Source organism: Bos mutus, chromosome 19, assembly GCF_027580195.1.
Source record: "Bos mutus isolate GX-2022 chromosome 19, NWIPB_WYAK_1.1, whole genome shotgun sequence".
Lineage (NCBI taxonomy): Eukaryota > Metazoa > Chordata > Mammalia > Artiodactyla > Bovidae > Bos > Bos mutus.
The window spans coordinates 30,548,709-30,562,402 of record NC_091635.1 but is presented as its reverse complement, the minus strand read 5'-3'; the positions used below and the strand labels follow the sequence as shown (position 1 = coordinate 30,562,402).

Sequence of the window (13,694 nt, the reverse complement as noted above, 5' to 3'; positions counted from 1 at the left end):
AAATAGACATTTTGGGTTTGGGAAAGTTGCCAAGTCTTGTCTTTAAGATTTGAGTTAAATTCTAGGGTTCCAAATTCTCTTTTTAAAACCCCAGACTTGACCATAGAGTTTATAGAGGTGATATAGGAGTGTTGCCTATATCTTGTATAGGATTGGAATTTGCACTTGTTTTATTGATATCATCCTATTTTCTTCCTTCCCTACTTCTAATTATTGTGGTGGGTGGGAATTTGAGATGGGAGGTCTTCAGGATGATGTGGAAATAGTCTGTCCCTTCAACTTCAAGTTTGTACCAAGTGGCTGCTGAATGACTGGAAATCATTGACTTGGCCTGGAGACTCAAGACTTTGATAAAATGTTCATTCTTTTAGACAGGGTCCTTTAGTTTGGGAAATAACTCCTAAAACGTGTAAGACGGAAAGGAATGACTGGGTATGGGGAGATTTTTCCAGGCCTATGAGGTGGCTGGAGAAAAAACAGTAGAAATGAGAAGAAATGGCATTTTATTTATCTTGGCCAGAGAGCCTGTTAAGTGTTTGGGTCAGGAAAAAAACTAGGTTTGTGGCCTAAAATAATCATTCAGTAGACCTGATAGACTCTCCATGCCCCATTCTCCTTGGAAGGAGGAATTTGGAATTCATGTTTATTTAAAATAGTTGCTCCTTCATCTTGAAGTGTTTTTTATAAAAAGCTTAATTCTGAGTAGCCAGCCTCAGTAAAACAATTTTGCCAGCCGTCGGTTACTTGAACATCCCCCAAATAAAGGTAAATAAGACTAACTACTCACAGACCACAGTGGTCTCTCCTGAAGTTCTGTAACCATTTTTCCTAAAGGAATGGAGACAGTTCCATTTATCTAGAAGGGATTATTACTGTGTCAGTCTGTGTATGTACACATACATGTTTTGTGCAGGTGCTTCCCTCTCCTCAAACGTTTTAGAGTTGATGGCTTTGTCCCTGATTGTTCAGTATAATAGTTTGCAGTCACTAAGAGAGCTTGTGTAGTAATGCTTGCTTTATTTTTTTTCTCTTCCACTCTTGTTTTATTTTTTACTTTTTTTTTTCTTTGTGATGTGACATTTTCAGCTGATGTATTGAAAGCAAATCCTTCTAATTTGGAAGCCCAGATCACAAGAGTGAGTTTTTCTACTAGTGTCTTTAGCTGTATATCTTTTTCTGTGTGTGTCTTTCCACCCTTTCCCTCTCCCAATTCAAAAATACTCAAAACACATTTCATAAATATTAGATAAGAAAATTCCTCTGTCTGTTCAGCATCATGCCGTTCCACAAAGCAATGTCCACTTTATATTGGGTCAAATTCCTTTTCTCAGTGCTGTTGTAAAAAGCATAGGTTAATGTATGTGTTTTGTTTTGGTTTGTTTGCTTTTATATTCTCTAGTATGTTGAAACTGATTTTAGTTCTGTCTTCATTGCAGATAGATATGTCTGGATTCTTGTCATCAGTGTGTCATAACACTGTTGTTATTTTTTGGTTGTTGTTTTTGTTTTAAGGATAATTATGTATAGTATCTTCTGAGAATAAAAGACCCATTCTTTCATCAGGATTTTAAGTAATAAATTCTTTGGCTTATCTATTCTCCCATCTCATTCCCTGGTTGTTCCTCTTGGGGCCATGAAGGAATGAAAAGCCACACCTATTACTTTCTAATTTCAGCAGACTGACCAGATGAAAGTGGTCAGACTGGTGAGCTCTGAACATGCAAGCATTAGAAGACGGTTTGATTAATTCACAGGAAAACTGTTCATGATGAAAAGAATAGCACCTTTTAATGGGGAAAGCAAAGTAGGCTTTCTATTTGTTAGTCTGATTCAGATAACCTTCCCATGTAAGCTGTACATTGCTTTTTAAGATCTTACACCTGGGTAATTTTCTGTACTGGCTTAACCCCTTTCTGTTCTCTTTGGCTTGTGTTATTACAGTTTAACTCATATTCTATTTGTCTAGTTTTGCATCCTGAAAGAGCAGGTGATTAAATAGTCCCTTTTCTTTTCTCCTAGTGTTCTAAAATTTGTTTGTTGCTTCTGAAATTATTTAATTTTGGCCAATAAAGCAAATGGTATGCTGTCCTAATTAGGAATGCAGATACTTCAGGTGCTTTACCCAGAGTAATCAGCCATTGTGTTTTCAGTTACCATAAGAGTACAACAATGTATATTCTACACTATGCTAAAACCATTGATTATGGATAAAAATTCTGAAGGCCTTGCTTTCAGGATCCCCAAGTTATTCTAAATCACCCACTCCCTGTTCCTTTCTTTTGTTACCTCAGAGATTGAAAGATCTCAAGCAGAGAGAGTTTGCTCGAAATGTCTCCTCAAGATCCCGCAAGGATGAGAAGAAACAGGAGAAAGCCCTACGGCGGCTCCACGAGTTGGCAGAGCAAAGAAAACAAGCTGAATGGTGAGGACACTGTCTCTCTGAGGGCTTACAAATAATTAATAATTTTTAAGATTTAAGAATTTAATAATCCTTTTCTTAAAAAATTAAGGTATAATTGACATATAATCCTTAAATTTTAAATAGATCTTCTTTCAAGCTAAAAGAATATCTATACTTGGAGTATAATATACTGATTAAGAATATGCACTCCTGGAACTTCCCTGATGGTCCAGTGGTTAAGGGACCATCTGCCTTGCAGTGTAGGGGATGTGGGTTCGATCCCTGATAGAGGGAACTAAAATCCCACATGGATCAGAGCAGTTGAGCCTACATGCTGCAACTAAGACCCAACACAGCCAAATTAAAAAAAGAAGAAGAATATATGCTCCTGAGGCCATAAACCTATGATCTGTGTGACCTTAATTATCTAAGCTCTATGCCTCAGTTTCCTTATCTGTAAGATGGAAATGATAATAACTTAATTCTTACAGTTCTTGTGAGAAGTCATTAAGTTGTTATATCAAAGTGCTTACAAAAGAATTCTAGCACATAGAAGATCCTCAGTAAATCAGTAAATTATGCAAATATTATTCCCATTCTCCATCTTTCCTTGCCTCTCTGCTTGAGGGATCTCAGTGCCCAACCAGGGATTGAACCCCGAGCCATGGCAGTGAAATCGCCAAGTCCTAACCACACCAGGGAATTCCCCTCCCATATTATTCTTATGTAGAAAAGCACATACCTTACAGTATTCTACTGGAGCAGATTTCAGTGTTTTAACTGTGTAGAGTTCAGTCAGTTCAGTTCAGTTCAGTCGCTGAGTCGTGTCCGACTCCTTGCAACCCCGTGAATCGCGCAGCACACCAGGCCTCCCTGTCCATCACCAGCTCCCGGAGTTCACTCAAACTTAGGTCCATCGAGTTGGTGATGCCATCCAGCCATCTCATCCTCTGTCGTCCCCTTTTCCTCCTGCCCCCAATCCCTCCCAGCATCAGAGTCTTTTCCAATGAGTCAACTCTTCGCATGAGGTGGCCAAAGTACTGGAGTTTCAGCTTTAGCATCATTCCTTCCAAAGAACACCCAGGGCTGATCTCCTTCAGAATGGACTGGTTGGATCTGCTTGCAGTCCAAGGAACTCTCAAGAGTCTTCTCCAACACCACAGTTCAAAAGCATCAATTCTTCGGCGCTCAGCTTTCTTCACAGTCCAACTCTCACATCCATACATGACCACAGGAAAAACCATAGCCTTGACTAGACTGACCTTTGTTGGCAAAGTAATGTCTCTGCTTTTGAATATGCTATCTAGGTTGGTCATAACTTTCCTTCCAAGGAGTAAGAGTCTTTTAATTTCATGGCTGCAGTCTCCATCTGCAGTGATTTTGGAGCCCCAAAAAATAAAGTCTGGCACTGTTTCCACTGTTTCCCCATCTATTTGCCATGAAGTGATGGGACCAGATGCCATCATCTTCGTTTTCTGAATGTTGAGCTTTAAGCCAACCTTTTCACTCTCCACTTTCACTTTCATCAAGAGGCTTTTTAGTTCCTCTTCAGTTTCTGCCTTAAGGGTGGTGTCATCTGCATATCTGAGGTTATTGATATTCCTCCCGGCAATCTTAATTCCAGCTTGTGCTTCTTCCAGCCCAGCGTTTCTCATGATGTACTCTGCATATAAGTTAAATAAGCAGGGTGACAATATACAGCCTTGACGTCCTCCTTTTCCTATTTGGAAACAGTCTGTTGTTCCATGTCCAGTTCTAACTGCTGCTTCCTGACCTGCATATAGGTTTCTCAGGCGGCAGGTCAAGTGGTCTGGTATTCCCATCTCATTCAGAATTTTCCGCAGTTTATTGTGATCCACCCACTCAAAGGCTTTGGCATAGTCAATAAAGCAGAAATAGATGTTTTTCTGGAACTCTCTTGCTTTTTCGATGATCCAGCAGATGTTGGCAATTTGATCTCTGCTTCCTCTGCCTTTTCTAAAACCAGCTTGAACATCTGGAAGTTCACGGTTCACATATTGCTGAAGCCTGGCTTGGAGAATTTTGAGCATTACTTTACTAGTGTGTGAGATGAGTGCAATTGTGCGGTAGTTTGAGCATTCTTTGGCATTGCCTTTCTTTGGGATTGGAATGAAAACGGACCTTTTCCAGTCCTGTGGCCACTGCTGAGTTTTCCAAATTTGCTGGCATATTGAGTGCAGCACGTTCACAGCATCATCTTTCAGGATTTGAAATAGCTTAACTGGAATTCCATCATCTCCACTAGCTTTGTTCGTAGTGATGTTTTCTAAGGCCCACTTGACTTCACATTCCAGGATGTCTGGCTCTAGGTGAGTGATCATACCATCGTGATTATCTTGGTCATGAAGATCTTTTTGTACAGTTCTTCTGTGTATTCTTGCCACCTCTTCTTAATATCTTCTGCTTCTGTTAGTTAGTAATAAGCAATAAAGCCTAGGAGATTCTATTTATTTCTCTACAGATTCCTGCCTTCTTGAGTATTGTTTTTAATGTTCCTTCATGGTTCTTGATGATAAGTATGGGGCTGGTATTTAGCCTTAGGTGGAATTAGCCCCCCTTAGCCCCACCTAGGGCTGCATTCCCAAGCAGCTAGTCTTTGATGGACCTAGTCTTTGAGCATCTGAGAATTCATGAGGTATGTGCCTCAATCTGAAGGATTTAGGTCCCTCTGTTTGTTTTTAAAGGCTGGCCAGGAACAAGAGGAGCTGGTTACAGTGGAAAGAAAAACTATGTGACTTTTAAAAGTTTACAGTGACGTTGAGGCCAGAGTTTTCAAGATCGTGACCTTTCTAGATTTTTGGGTACTTGTTTACTTATTAACTTCTCTTGTGTTTTGGAAAAAGGAGGAAGGAGAGAACACATATAGTGTAAGTTTTGAAACAGAATTAACCCATGACCTCTAATACTGAGTTACAATGCCTGTAAACTGATTCTGATTCCTTCTTAGCAGTTCTTTATGTAATAAATACATTCCTCTTGGACTTGTTGTAAGGATACTTTCTTTAAAAATATATACCAGACCACTTTTTAGTTCCAGACATATTTTAGTACATGTTTTTCTTCATTGGTGACTTTTAGTTCTTTTTTATGTATTTATTCAATCAAACTGTGCAGCATTAGTACTGTTTAAGAAATAAACAGTTAAAAGATGACCAAGTAAACTCTTGGGAAGATAGAAGAAGGTTTTGATCCATCATCAGGTATATTTCATCATCCTAGGAGTAATGCATGACCCCATAGTATATTGGAGTTGCATGGCAAAGAGTAAGCAAAAGGTCACAATAAATTCTTTTTTATTTCAGTTTGAAGGTTTCTTTCCTATGGGGTGGATTTTGTGACACAGTGAGAGTATCTCTTGCTACCCTAGTCAGGTGGGTTCCATCTTCCAATAACAAGAGTTCAGATAGCAAAGGGGTTACCATATTATCTGAATATATTTGGTCCCTGAGTTTAGGACAACTAGTAGTTAGGGTTTAGATTAAGAGAATTTCATCCAAATAATTGTCTTCAGGTCTTGAGTTTGGCTTAAGAGATACCTGTATAACCCACACTGTAAAAATTTCAGATGTGACAGGAGTTTAAAACACTGGCTCTGAGGCTCCTTGGTGTTTCTGTTTTCAAAGCTGAGAAAGTACTTGGTAGAATCATGATCGTTGCATGGAGTGCCCAGAAGATGTCATAAAACCAAAGCAAATGTTTGGACATGGTGCCAGGAGATAGACACAGACTCTTCATTTCTGTAACAGACATGCTAACCTAACCACAGACCATCAGAGAGTAGCACAGTGGAGGTCTCTGACTGTGTTCAACTCAGGGAATAGGCACATTTTAAAAAATTGAAATCTGAAAGCAGACAAGAAATCGAGGGTTGTGTTTTTGTTTTGTTTTGTTTTTTAGCTGTACAAAGTACAATTGATCCTTGAACAATGTGGAGGTGAGGGGTGCTGATGACTCCAGTCCCCACACAAACTCATACACCTACACAGTCAGAAATTGTGTATAACTTTATAGTCAGTCTTCTGTATTTGCAGTTCCACATCCAAAGATTCAGTCAGCTGCAAATTGTGTGACATGTATATACTAAAAAAAAAAAAAATCTGTATAAGTGGGCCCTTGTATTTCAAACCTGCAAACCCATATCATTCAAGGGTGAACTGTGCAACCTTTGGGAATAAATTTTCAGCCATATGTTTGGTAGCATAATGATGGGTAGGATGGTACAGTAAAAATTGAGAGCAGATACAAGACAGGTGGGCTATGCCAGATGGTAATGATAGTGTATTCAGTTGTGAGGTTAAACCTCAGTATTTAGACAGCTTAGGAAGAAACAGCAGTAACTGTCTATCCCTATGAATGTAGCTCGGTAGATTAGCAATATGAGACTTTGCCTTACCTTACTGAGCAAGTTCCTTCCGTTAGCATAGTGCTGAGGAAGGACCACCATTCATTGTCTTTAAGATCTGCCTGTGATGAATGGTCAAACATAAGAGAGAAGTGTTTTAGAAGTATGAGGGACTTCCCTGGTGGTCCAACAGTTAAGACTCTGTGCCTCCACTGCAGGGAGCATGGGTTTGATCCCTCCTCAGGGAACTAAGATCCTGCATGCTTTGTGGCACGGCCAAAAAAATAACATAGTATGAAATGTACCCCTAAACCTGTTTTTTTGTTTGTTTTTCATTTTTCTAAACCATTGTATAGTGCACCTGGAAGTGGTCCCATGTTCAGACCAACCACAGTGGCTGTAGATGAAGAAGCTGGAGATGATGAGAAGGATGAATCAGCAACAAACAGTGGCACAAGTACCGCTGCCGCTTGTGGCCTGGGATCTGAATTCTCCACGGATAAAGGAGGCCCATTCACTGCAGTACAAATCACTAATACCACTGGGCTGGCACAGGCTCCTGGGCCAGCCTCTCAAGGCATCAGCTTTGGCATTAAGAATAATCTGGGGACCCCACTACAAAAATTGGGAGTGTCATTTTCCTTTGCCAAGAAGGCTCCTGTCAAACTCGAATCAATAGCATCAGTTTTCAAGGACCACGCAGAGGAAGGGACCTCTGATGATGGAACAAAAGCTGATGAAAAGGGTGCAGACCAAGGACTGCAGAAGGTGGGAGATTCTGATGGTAGCAGTAATCTCGATGGTAAAAAAGAGGATGAAGACCCTCAGGACGGAGGGTCCCTTGCCTCAACATTATCTAAGTTAAAAAGAATGAAGCGAGAAGAAGGAGCTGGGGCTACAGAGCCAGAGTATTACCACTACATCCCCCCAGCACACTGCAAAGTAAAACCTAATTTTCCTTTTCTGCTCTTTATGAGAGCCAGTGAACAAATGGAAGGTGATAATAGTACACACCCAAAGAATGCCCTAGACAGCAAAAAAAGTAGTTCTCCCAAGCCTAAAGGCTGCATCAAGGTGACAGCAAGCCAAGGACCAGAAAAGACAGTCAGTGAAGTCTCCGAACAGCAAATGGAAACCAGTGCGGCTGAGCCCTCAGAGCCTGGAAGCAAAGCTGAGACAAAGAAGCCCTCAGGAGGGGACGTAAGTGAGCATAGTTTAGAGATTCAGAGTCAGAAGGATTCAGAGATCCAAATGTGTGAGTCTGACCCTCCTAAAGAAACTTCTCAGGCTACTCCAGCAGGGAGAGAAAGCCGGGAGGGACCCAAACATCCAACCGGTCCTTTCTTTCCGGTTTTAAGCAAAGATGAAAGCACTGCCCTCCAGTGGCCATCAGAACTGTTAATTTTCACGAAGGCAGAACCCTCCATTTCGTACAGTTGTAACCCTTTGTATTTTGACTTCAAGCTTTCAAGGAACAAAGATGCCAGAGCAAAAGGGACAGAAAAGCCAAAGGACATAGGAGGCTCCTCAAAGGACCATCTCCAAGGCCTTGATCCTAGTGAGCTGCATAAAAGCCAGGAGGAGGAAGAGAGTGTTCAACATTCTTCAGGAGGCAGAATCGATGCACCTGCTTCAGGGGCTGCCTGTAGCGGCCTAAATAAGCAGGAGCCTGGGGGTAGCCATGGATCAGAGACAGAAGACACAGGGAGAAGCCTTCCTAGCAAGAAAGAACGATCTGGGAAGTCCCACCGACACAAAAAGAAAAAGAAGCACAAAAAATCCAGCAAACATAAACGGAAACACAGGGCTGACCCAGAAGAGAAAAGCTCTAAGGCAGAATCTGGGGAGAAGTCTAAGAAGCGCAAGAAGCGAAAACGAAAAAAGAATAAATCATCAGCCCCAGCAGATTCTGAACGGGGGCCCAAACCAGAACCCCCTGGTAGTGGTAGCCCTGCACCACCAAGAAGACGGCGGCGAGCCCAGGATGATTCGCAGCGGAGATCCCTTCCAGCTGAGGAAGGGAGCAGCGGCAAGAAGGATGAAGGCGGAGGCAGTGGGAGCGCCCAAGATCATGGTGGGAGGAAACACAGGGGTGAACCTCCCGCATCATCCTGCCAGCGAAGAGCTGGCACCAAGCGGAGCAGCCGATCCAGCCATCGAAGTCGACCCAGTAGTGGAGATGAGGACAGTGATGATGCATCATCACGCCGGCTGCACCAGAAGTCTCCATCCCAGTACAGTGAGGAGGAGGAGGAGGAGGAGGAGGAAGAGGAAGAGTCGGGCAGTGAGCATTCCCGAAGCCGCTCACGGTCTGGCCGGCACCATTCCTCTCGCCATTCCTCCCGGCGCTCTTACTCCAGTAGCTCAGATGCTTCTTCAGACCAGAGCTGCTATAGTAGACAACACAGTTACTCTGATGACAGCTATAGTGACTATAGTGACCGGTCACGAAGGCACTCCAAGCGCTCCCATGACTCTGATGACTCAGACTACGCCAGCTCCAAGCACCGGTCCAAGCGGCACAAATATTCATCTTCTGATGATGACTATAGCCTCAGTGGCAGCCAGTCCCGAAGCCGATCTCGGAGTCATACCAGAGAGCGCTCAAGATCCAGGGGCCGTAGCCGCAGCAGCAGCTGTAGTCGCAGCCGGAGCAAAAGGAGAAGCCGCAGCACCACAGCCCACAGCTGGCAGCGGAGTCGGAGCTATAGCCGGGACCGCAGCCGCAGCACCCGGAGCCCTTCACAGAGATCAGGCTCCAGGAAGGGATCGTGGGGGCACGAGAGCCCTGAAGAGAGGCGTTCTGGTCGTCGAGACTTCATTCGCTCTAAAATCTACCGCTCCCAGTCTCCCCATTACTTCCGATCAGGCCGGGGAGAAGGTCCTGGGGAGAAGAAGAAAGAAGACGGCAGAGGAGATGATGGTAAGGGAATAGGCCCACCCTCCCAGAACAGCAGCGTTGGCCCAGGAAGAGGGTCAGAAGGTGACTGCAGCCCTGAAGACAAGAACTCTGTCACTGCCAAGCTGCTACTGGAAAAGATTCAGTCAAGGAAAGTGGAGAGGAAACCCAGTATGAGTGAGGAGGTGCTGGCCACCCCTAATAAAGCCGGTCTCAAGCTCAAGGACCCCCCACAAGGTTATTTTGGACCCAAGCTCCCCCCTTCTCTTGGCAACAAGCCTGTCCTTCCTCTGATAGGGAAGCTCCCAGCTACCCGAAAGCCCAACGCCAAGAAATGTGAAGAGTCTGGCTTAGAAAGGGGAGAAGAGCAAGAACAGTCAGAGACAGAAGAAGGGCCTCCAGGGAATAGTGATGCTCCATTTGGACATCAGTTCCCCTCAGAGGAGACAGCTGGCCCCTTATCAGACCCACCCCCAGAAGAGCCAAAGTCTGAAGAAGCTACTGCTGATCACCCTGTGGCTCCGCTAGGCACCCCAGTGCACTCTGACTGCTATCCTGGGGACCCATCCATCTCCCATAACTACCTCCCTGACCCCAGCGACGGGGACACCCTTGAGTCCCTGGATAGTGGCAGTCAGCCAGGCCCCGTGGAGTCCAGCTTGCTGCCTATAGCATCAGACCTCGAGCCCTTCCCCGGTTACGCACCGCCCAGTGGGGAACCCAGTATTGAGTCAGTTGATGGAGCCGAGGATGCATCCCTCGCCCCACTGGAGAGCCAGCCCATCACCTTCACTCCCGAGGAGATGGAGAAGTACAGCAAGCTCCAGCAGGCCGCACAGCAGCACATCCAGCAGCAGCTTCTGGCCAAGCAGGTGAAGGCCTTCCCGCTTCGGCCGCCCTGGCCCCAGCCACTCCAGCCTTGCAGCCTATCCACATTCAGCAGCCGGCCACGGCCTCTGCCACCTCCATCACAACTGTGCAGCATGCCATCCTACAGCATCATGCCGCAGCAGCTGCCGCTGCCATTGGCATTCACCCCCACCCTCACCCCCAGCCACTAGCCCAAGTGCATCATATCCCCCAGCCCCACCTGACCCCCATCTCCTTGTCCCACCTCACTCACTCCATCATCCCTGGTCATCCCGCCACCTTTCTGGCTAGCCACCCCATCCACATCATTCCTGCCTCAGCCATCCATCCCGGGCCCTTCACCTTCCACCCTGTTCCACACGCTGCCCTCTACCCTACCCTGCTGGCTCCCCGGCCTGCTGCAGCAGCTGCCACTGCCCTCCACCTTCACCCACTACTTCACCCCATCTTCTCAGGTCAGGACCTGCAGCACCCCCCCAGCCATGGCACATGAGTTAGGGGACAGGAGCCCAGACAGGGCCAGGGAAGGTGACCCATGCATCTTCCTTTGGGGTGTCGAGCCATTAATACCAGCAAGTAGAAGCTGGAATGGGCAGTGTCTGACAGCCAAAGAAGTGAGTTTTGGCTTGCAGGGGTGGTTTTAGATTTGAGGTTTGCTTTGGGTTTACTATCAGGGATTTTTTTTCCCTTTTTCCTTTTCTGTTTGTCCCTCCCTCTCCTGTGTTTCTAGGCTAGGGAACACCAGTAAGTGCTACCCACCCCTCTTCGGCAACATCCCCAAACTGTCGAGTTTAGATACTCCCCTCCTCCCTCTACTTTTTATCCTCTGCACTTCTGTGTATAAATTTTAAAACATTTTCCTCCTCTCTGGTTGGCGGGTTGTCCATCCGGTCCTGCCTTCTCAGTGTCTTTGACCTTGGTGACCTTATTTATCCCGAGTGAGGTGGAAAGGGAGTCTGACCTGGAACCAGATGCCACTCAGGCTGTCATTTGATCCACTTCCCACACAAACAGAGCCACACGTTTGGCACTGTTGTCCTTGTGTCCCTCATCCCAGAAGAGACATCTGCATATCCCAGAAAAGAAGATCGTATCATGAATAGAAGCTGCGGAACAGAGAGGAGCTCATGTGTCCGAAGGGTGTATTTTCTTCTGTCATGTTGATGTTTCCTTCTTAATTTATAGGATTTTTTTAATGTAAAAAATTGCACTGAACTCTATAAACGTAAATGCTGCTTTTTGTAGCTCATATAAAAAAGGTTCCATATTTGTAGTATACTGCAATAATATTTTTTACATCCAGCTCTTTAAGTGATCCTTGTTCTGGTGGCTTTGTGTAAATATGTTTGCCCTAGTTGAATTAAGAAACTTTAAAGGTTATCAAATGAAAACAAAACAAAAAATAAAGTATTTGTTTTCTGCTAGATGCAAAAATGACTAAGCATGTATATTTTATCAAGTTCATGTATTTTTTGAAGTTATGAACCATAAAAATGTTAAAAAGAGGAACATTGCTTAACTTTTTTTTTTGCTGAGACCTAATTTGCAGTAAGTGGTGCCGCCAGTACTGGGAGTTTTGAACTAACGGGCTGCAGTCAGCTAGGGGTATTGAGGAATAGTTTTGACAGTCTCCCTTATGTGGTTTGCCATTTCATACAGAGAAACTGGTGGGCCCCACGGAGGAGGAGAGAGATTCAAGAGCTTTATTCTCTGGAAGCAGTGAGATTCAAAGTGATTGTCCTTGGGGATTCCTGGGTTTCCAGGGTGCCTGTCCCAGGCAGTCCATTTGCCTTCCTAGTATTTAGCCCCCTCTGACAAAAATTTTTCATGTGCCTTTTGGGTTGGCTAGAAACTGAAGTAGAAGTAGACTGGAGCGTGGTAGAGTTGGGACGGTCTTCCTCCTCTAATTGAGGTGAGCACATTTTTAGATTCTGCAGATTTTTTTGCTTCATAGTTTCCATGCCTCTACCCAGCTTAGTTTAGGCAGTAAAGATTCCTTTTTTCTTTTCTCTCATGACACTTAGCAGAGGCAGTACCACCTGAATTCCTCTTCCTCCTCTTCTTACCTTTCACCTGGCTCTCAGTCCTGATGAGTACAATGACCCAAAGGTGTTCATCTTGTAGATCTCGTCTTCTTTGATGTAGTTAGAACTTCCCTGTTGGGAATTTCCTTACCTACTCCTGTGGCTAGAATTGGTTGGCTGGTCACCTGACAGGAAAAACAAAACCCTACGTACATGGGCCAGGGCTCCGTGTTCTGCCTTTCTTCTTCAATGTCCAAGACAGAAAGGCTTTGAGTTCATGTCAAGCAAGTGCTGGGCAAACAGAGACTCTGTTGAGCCTTCTACCTGTTCAGTGCTCCTCATCTGATTCAGAAGCATCACTTTTTTGATAAATAGCACTGGAAAATGAAATCATCTGTTTGAAGTGAAGGGACTCATTTTTCTTTGCTTTCAGCCCATGTAAATATTTAAATAATACAGTATTAACATTTTTGTGCTGCTTCCCATTAGCTTGTAGATTGAGCCATACTCTGGCTGCCTCTCTACCTTCCTGGGGGCAGTTTCCTTTAATTTCCACAATAGTGATTTTAAAACTAAAAGGAGAAACAAAATAATCTATCCTTACTTACAAGCATAACAGATTGTATTTAACTTTATCACATATGATAGAGATATATACGCTGTAAAATTAGGGAAAGGAACTTTCTAATAAACCAATGATTTGTGGAAACTTTAGAGTCTGTCGTGATTGTTGCCCCATCCACTGAGTGGGGAAGGGATGGAGTTATGGGTCACAAATAACATCTTGTATGAAGTGGTCAAAGGATAGATTCTTATGAACCAGCTGTTTATGATGTTTAGATTGTGCTTCTCAAAGCTCAGTCTGTGCAAGTAGAGGTGAAACGTTGTGTTGTGGGAGGAAGTGATGGTTAAGTTTCTGGCAGTCTTACGTAGATGTCTTGGAATGTATATCTCCTTTCCACCAACTCTCCCAGATTTGTTTTTCTTTTTGGCTGCATTGGGTGGCATGCAGGATCTTTCCCTGACCAGGGATTGAACCTGTGCCCCCTACAGTGGAAGCATGGAATCTTAATCTCGACTACCAGGGAAATCCGATTTGGGGGCTTTTGAGTGGACTTCAGGGCAATTGAAATGAGT

General features: G+C 44.3%; 1 protein-coding gene across 1 annotated transcript in view; it reads left to right on the top strand.

Annotated features, from left to right (window-relative positions):
- GPATCH8 (G-patch domain containing 8) overlaps positions 1-13,266 on the top strand; it is a 95,101-nt gene extending 81,835 nt beyond the window's left edge. Inside the window, 3 exon segments of the mRNA XM_070389937.1 lie at positions 2,292-2,422; positions 7,121-10,548; positions 10,551-13,266. Of these exon segments, the coding sequence (XP_070246038.1) occupies positions 2,292-2,422; positions 7,121-10,548; positions 10,551-11,026 (4,035 nt within the window). The 3' untranslated portion in view covers positions 11,027-13,266.
- The last annotated feature ends 428 nt before the right edge of the window (positions 13,267-13,694 follow it).